The 6849-nt window shown below is 28.6% G+C and overlaps 2 protein-coding genes across 3 annotated transcripts; one reads left to right on the top strand and one right to left on the bottom strand.

The window, feature by feature from the left end:
- The first annotated feature begins 1045 nt into the window (after nt 1-1045).
- LOC140676445 (mitochondrial enolase superfamily member 1) lies at nt 1046-3733 on the top strand. The gene is made up of 6 exons (XM_072911504.1): nt 1046-1247; nt 1486-1588; nt 1662-1777; nt 1865-2019; nt 2097-2677; nt 2807-3733. The coding sequence occupies exons 1-6, from the start codon at nt 1164-1166 to the stop codon at nt 3082-3084; spliced, it is 1317 nt and encodes a 438-aa protein (XP_072767605.1). The 5' UTR covers nt 1046-1163; the 3' UTR covers nt 3085-3733.
- Nucleotides 3352-6497, bottom strand: LOC140676446 (adenosine 5'-monophosphoramidase HINT3). 2 transcript variants are annotated; one of them, XM_072911505.1, is made up of 5 exons: nt 6475-6497; nt 6189-6333; nt 3987-4104; nt 3504-3697; nt 3352-3423 (listed from the first exon to the last, which is right to left on the bottom strand). In XM_072911505.1, the coding sequence occupies exons 1-5, from the start codon at nt 6480-6482 to the stop codon at nt 3382-3384; spliced, it is 507 nt and encodes a 168-aa protein (XP_072767606.1). In that variant the 5' UTR covers nt 6483-6497; the 3' UTR covers nt 3352-3381. The 2 variants fall into 2 exon arrangements, with proteins under 2 accessions (XP_072767606.1, XP_072767607.1); XM_072911506.1 differs by lacking the exons at nt 6189-6333; nt 6475-6497 and adding an exon at nt 4490-4701.
- Nucleotides 6498-6849: the final 352 nt, after the last annotated feature.

Genomic DNA, 6849 nt, shown 5'->3' with positions numbered 1-6849 from the left:
GAGAGATTTATTGCAATTCTTCGCGAATACATCTTATTTTAGTGTAGCGTTTAATTTCCTGAGCTAAATAATCCACGCAGATGCGATCGATAGCCAATGATCATAGCCATTTCGATTTTTGATCCTAAAGAATTCAATTTCGTTTATCTCGAAACATTTCGTCTCTTATTGGCATTCCGGACTTTCTTTTCGCATCCTTATTGCATTTTTCTCGCTTTATATCTTATCTTTAATTCCTAATAAGACATCTCGAATGAACACCGTTCGACTTCTTTGTGAAATCGATACGCAGATAAAAATTGAAAATGTACCGATACCTTTATTTCAAATTAACACTCAAACACATTTAACTATAATATTCAATATGATTGCATATATATTCTGAGATCCATACGTTAAAATTGCAACAAATTACTTAAATCTTATTGGATGTTGATTAAAAATTAGTAATTTTTTTCTTATTTTGTAATATTTTGCAGGCTTCTGATTGTTACTTATTCTATCTTTCTTTTTTAATCAGATTTTCTTCCATTTCAATGGTTATGAGAAGATTCACAAAGATAATAAAATAGAATTGAATTTTTGACCGCGAATACGAAATTTTCTGGTTGCGAATAAAAAAATGGTTACAAATTTTTACTCCACAAATACCGAAAACTTGAATCCACGAATAAAAAACTTTATTTAACTGTAATATAATATTTTTTAAAAATAAATATTAAATATTAGAAATATATATTATAATGTTTGTAGTATTTTTATGATTAAAATACATATCATAGATTACTGCAATATCGCAAATCACAAGGGTAATATTTTTTTTTTAAAGAAATAAAGCAAAACTTGATCAAAAAACAAAAAGTTTTCAGATAAAGAAAAAGAACAGTATATATATTCATATTTATTTGTTTTTGTAATCAACAATCTAAAGATATAAGTAATTTTTTTACTTCTCTTTAAATTGGTATTGTACTTGGGTTAGATGTATCGCGTGATGTGGTACGTCTATGACACAATAATATTTATGTAAGAAGATAAGATATAAGATGTTTGCGACTGTGTTTATCTTGCCATTATGCTCGAAGTAACGCTTTAATTGCTGTTCAGTTAATATCACAATTGCATTCCGTTTAGAAGTATTTAATATAACCGTAATTTAGAAAATGATAGACGCAAAAATCATCGATATCGAAGTACAAGATATAAGATTTCCAACATCATTACAACATGATGGAAGCGACGCAATGGTATGTATATTATTAGATAAATTGTATAACGATATATCCACATGTAGAAAAACTAGAAATATATATTCATAAATGTCAAATTTATTTATACGGTAAAGAGCAACTAATACAATTATTATTAAAATCTATCTAATAAAATTACTATGTTTGATTTAATACATATTTAATTGTACCATTTACACATCATTGTTAAAATTATATTTATTTGTTATTTATTATTAATTTTTATTTGTAACAGCATACTGATCCTGATTATTCTTGCGCATATGTAACGATTAAAACAGACAAAAAATATGAAGGGTATGGTCTTACATTTACTCTAGGAAGAGGAACTGAAATTGGTATGTTTATTGATATACCTTATTGTTAGCCGTATAGATTCTCTCTTTACTTTATTAATAACAATTTTTATAGTTGTGCTAGCATGTAAATCTCTGTTTAAAATTGTAAAAAATCACACAACAAAAGAAATTTACACCAACTTTGCGTCATTCTGGAGAAAATTAACATGTGACTCACAAATGAGATGGGTACGTAATGTTTCATGAAAAGTGACATACATAGTAATTAATATAATAAATATGATATAATTATATCAGAATGTAATTTGGTCTTAGGTCGGACCGGAAAAGGGCGTAATACATTTAGCTACAGCAGCTATTGTAAACGCATTATGGGATTTATGGGCACGTATTGAAAATAAACCTATCTGGAAACTTCTTACAGACATGTCGGCCGAACAGCTCGTTTCTACTGTAGATTTTAGATATATGTAAGTAAAAAATTTTTTTACAGAAAATTATGCATTTATGCTCTGACAAAATTTCGAATAAATACATTTCTATGCAGTAGAGACATAGTGACTGAGGAGGAGGCGATAAAAATGCTTACGGAAAATGAAAAAAATAAAGAAACTCAAGAATCTATGTTGAAAAAGAACGGATTTCCTGCGTACACAACTCAGGTCGGATGGCTGGGCTACAGTGATCAAAAAGTCGAAGGTCTCTGCAAATCGTTCTTAGACCGAGGTTTTAAGGCGTTTAAAGCAAAAGTAGGTCAGAATTTAGAAGATGACATTAGAAGGTGCGAAATAATACGCAAAGTAATAGGCTACGAGAATAAATTAATGCTGGACGCGAATCAAGTTTGGGAAGTAAAACAGGCAATAGAATGGATGAAAAACTTGGCGAAATATAAACCCATGTGGATAGAGGAACCGACCTCTCCCGACGATAGTTACGGCCATTCTCAAATAAGAGACGAGTTAAAAGAATATAATATCGGAGTTGCTACCGGTGAAATGTGCGCAAATCGCGTTATATTTAAACAATTTCTTCAGCTTGGGCTTGACTTTTGTCAAATCGACTCGGCAAGGATTGGCGGGATTAATGAAATTTTGGCCGTATATCTCATGGCAAAAAAATTGGACGGTAGGTTTGTAAATAATACTTAATTTCTTTTTTAAAAAATTTAATACTAGAGATAATTTATGGTGAATTTGTAGTTAATTTTACTTAAAAAACAAAAAAAATATAATGGAATATTGTTTTTATTTATAGTACCTGTATGTCCACATGCTGGTGGAGTAGGCTTGTGCGAAATGGTTCAACATCTTCAAATGTGGGACTATATTTGCTTAAGTCAAACCACTGAAAATCGTATGATAGAATATGTCGATCAACAACATGAACACTTTGAAAATCCTGTCGATATGCAGAATGCTCATTATATGCCACCTTTATGTTCTGGGTATTCAACTAAGCTCAAGGAAGAGTCTATCTTGGAGTATGCTTATCCAGAAGGTAACTACTGGAAATCAGTCTTGAAAAATAAATGAGATTGAGAAGAAAATTTATAAAAAATTCATATAAACGTGTTTATGTTAGGAATGCTTTATATATTATGAACACCTTGTATATAATTTGAATTATAAAACATATCCACCATATCCTTATAAAAAATAAAGTAATAATATATTATTTCAACTAATTTACAATAAACCTATAATTTTTGCTAAACTTTATAATAATTAATTTTATACCTGCAATTGTATGCTTCAATTATAAATTATATAAAATTTTCATATTGCTGTCACCAAAAAAAAGGTAACAAAAACTATAATAACACTTTATATTTATAATTTACAATTTTCCAGGCGAGACTTGACATAGTCGATCTGTAAAAAAGATGGCAATGAATAATAGCAGGTTCTTTATAGTATTTGTGTGTGCTTATGTGATAAATCTTCATACTTACACTCACAAACCAATAAGAACTCGGTTTAAACATCATCTTTCTCATAACATTCATTTTCTCTATTGGAGAAATAACATGTAGATGTAAATGATTAACTGTATTAAATGGTGGCCAATGAAATCCTGTTCGTGTAGATGCAGGATTAAGATTCAATTTTTTCGAGATAATGTCTACTGTAGCAACAATCTTATTAACTGAAATTCAAATAAAAAGTTCAATTAAAATGATAAGACTTTGTCCAATAATCAACAATTTCAAACTGCTATGCAATATTTATATTTTTATAAAAAAAATCAGGGAAAAAATATTTCTTTTTTTTAATTTATTAGGATAAAATAATTAATAAATAATATGTTAATCATTATCATACAACAATAATCATATAACAATATCATATAACAAATAAATGTTCTACTGTATAAATTATATATTAAAAAATATATATATATATGTGTGTGTATATAAATCTATAATAATACTTACAAAGGTCAGAGTCTTCAGATTTAAGTGTTTTTGCATTGACTATATGTTTATTTGGCAATATTAAGTAATGATGCGTTGACGCTGGATTGATATCTTTAATACATGTGACGTCATCATCCTACAACAATAAAAAACTACAGTTACAGAGAAATGCTATTTCTATATATTCAAATTAAAGTGACTATATGTTTATTTGGTAATATTAAATAATGATGCGTTGATGCTGGATTGATATCTTTAATACATGTGACGTCATCATCCTACAACAATAAAAAACTACAGCTACAGAGAAATGCTATTTCTATATATTCAAATTAAAGTAATATCAAATATAAAAGAAACTTTATTTGAACATATATTGAATGTACAGATGTATATATTTCTATTTTTATGAAACAAGAATATCTATAGAAAGAGGCATTATATCAAATTTAAACTTGCTTTATTTGACATTTCAAGAACTTTTTTTGTAGCTGTCAAAAATGAAAGGTTAGTCATCGTACCTCGTAAATTTTTTCACTAGGCTCTTCATTCCTAATAATTTTACAGAAAATACAATTAGTTTGCTGTTCGGCCATTGAAATTTATGTTAAATGATGTATGTAATGTGCTATCTATTTGAACACAAATGTAAATTATTAAAATACTTTTCCATAGACTCTACGCCATGTTCACAGATGACAAGCATAAACCATGTGTCACGTGTGACGACAAGCGACAAGTCGAGAGTCGAGAGTCGAAAGTCGAAAATCGAGAGTCGAGAATACATTCTGCGTATGTAAATACAAAAAAAATTTCCAGTGTTTCAAAACTTTATGAAGTATTAAAATCTCAACAAAGAAATATCTGAGGAACTACTTTATCTGCATTTATTTAATGGTAAAATATTTCTTATGAAAATAAACAAAACATTTCTTAAAGTTCAAGCATTTATTTTCAACAAATCAAGCCGAAAATTGTAAATAACATACTAATAACTCCTTGAATCAACACAAAAGAATTATTTTATTAATTTTATTAAAGACAGACGCTTTCCATTAAGCAACTGAAGAGGAAAGTCTTGTTTTCTCGATACATTACATTAAACTTTGACAGACGAAACTGATAGTGTTCAAAAACAAATTGACATTGCTCTTATCGAGACTCTGAGTCATATCTCAGACTACAAAAGGAAATCTATATGTGTTAAGATATTTTAATGGAAAATTAATATTCTTGATATATACATATATCCCACATGAGATATTTTAGAAATATTTTTATAATTTACTATATTAAAAATTCATACAAGTGTATATATTTGTATGTGTATGTATGCAACAGATATATAATAAATAAATAAATTTCTATTTTTTGTTGAATAAAAAAGGATTATATTGTTAGAGATCTTATAACACAAATTTTAAAATATTAATATGTGATAACACTTGTGATAATGTTATTATATACGTATATAAGTATTCGCTATTAATATTGAAAAGAACCAAAATATCAACGTTGTAGTAAATATTCTGTGATTTCATCTGACACGGCCATTTTTTACCTTAATGTTTAACGAGAATGACAATTTTGAATTATTTACGGCTAGTCTCTGCACAGACGCGTCTCCGAACATTTCCGACGAGTGTAACTGCCAAATGAAGTAGAGAAATATGATGTAAACTACCTATATTGCGTGACAGCTCGCTCGTCATCATTATCTCTAATGCCTCGATGATGTTATGCACACAATCGTCGTATTTATGTGAATTTAATAAATGACGATGAGAAAAGTCTCGACTAATTCACTTAATAAAAATTACAAAAAAAATGTTCTTATTTTGACAATATCTTTAGTTTCAAAATGTAAATCTTGAAATGAGATTATATTGCGTCAAACAAAGAAAATTTGCTTGGATGAAGACATTTTATATAGTTCAATCAAGAAAAATATATTCTTATTATTTAAGAATAATTTTCTTGAGTGGAGAGGAAAAAATGTTGGCTAGAAAATAACACATGTTCAAATCGAAGATTATAATTGTCTTAGAGTTAAAATAATTATTTTATTCTTGAAATGACAATTGTAATATTGATATAAGATTATAATATTGTTGAAATTTGAGATTTTTAAATTCTTCTAAGAAGATTATAAATTGTTGCGTATATATGAAATGAATGAACGCGTTCATATGAGTATATAAGTTTTGATTTGACACTTACTTTTTTCTGTGTATTCTTATAGTTTGGATTTTTCTCTTTTTTCCAAGAAAAGATAACTTCATTATTTAAATTAACAATAAAATTTAGAGAGTAACGGATTAGAGTGAGTTCAGTTTTGTTTCTCCTTGTCAGAACGATATATACACTACAATGATATTTAATTAAAATTAAAAAGTAAGCTTGAAAAAATGAATAAAAATGTCACAGACATCTGGAAAATACAATTTCTATCATTAATCAAACGATGAATTTTTAAGTGCGTGTACACTTGTGGATATGAATTTACCCAAACATATTCGCGGAAATTAACTGGTGTATATAACTGGAAACGTGAATATTCTCAGCCACGTGTAGAATGGCGGTCGCGCGTTTGCTTCAGAACTGAATGTGACTGTCATGTCCGGAGTTTCAGTCAGTGGCATCCCAGTCGATAAGGATTATCGCAAAAGAACGACCTCATTATCTCGACGAGAGTGTCAGCGGCACTCAGACATTCGACTATGTTAATGGTATAAAATAAATGTTATACAAATAACCTGTTTAACGTATATCTTCCGCGCGATCCTTTATCGTCGCGCTATCTTCCTGTGTATGATTGCGTTTGCATGCGCATTATTTAAACCCGCGAGTAAATTGGCCGCGTGCAAATTACATCTCAATG

The sequence above is a fragment of the Anoplolepis gracilipes genome, chromosome 2 (assembly GCF_047496725.1).
Source record: "Anoplolepis gracilipes chromosome 2, ASM4749672v1, whole genome shotgun sequence".
NCBI lineage: Eukaryota > Metazoa > Arthropoda > Insecta > Hymenoptera > Formicidae > Anoplolepis > Anoplolepis gracilipes.
The sequence above is the reverse complement of the archived record's forward strand: the minus strand, read 5'-3'. Positions and strand labels throughout refer to the sequence as shown.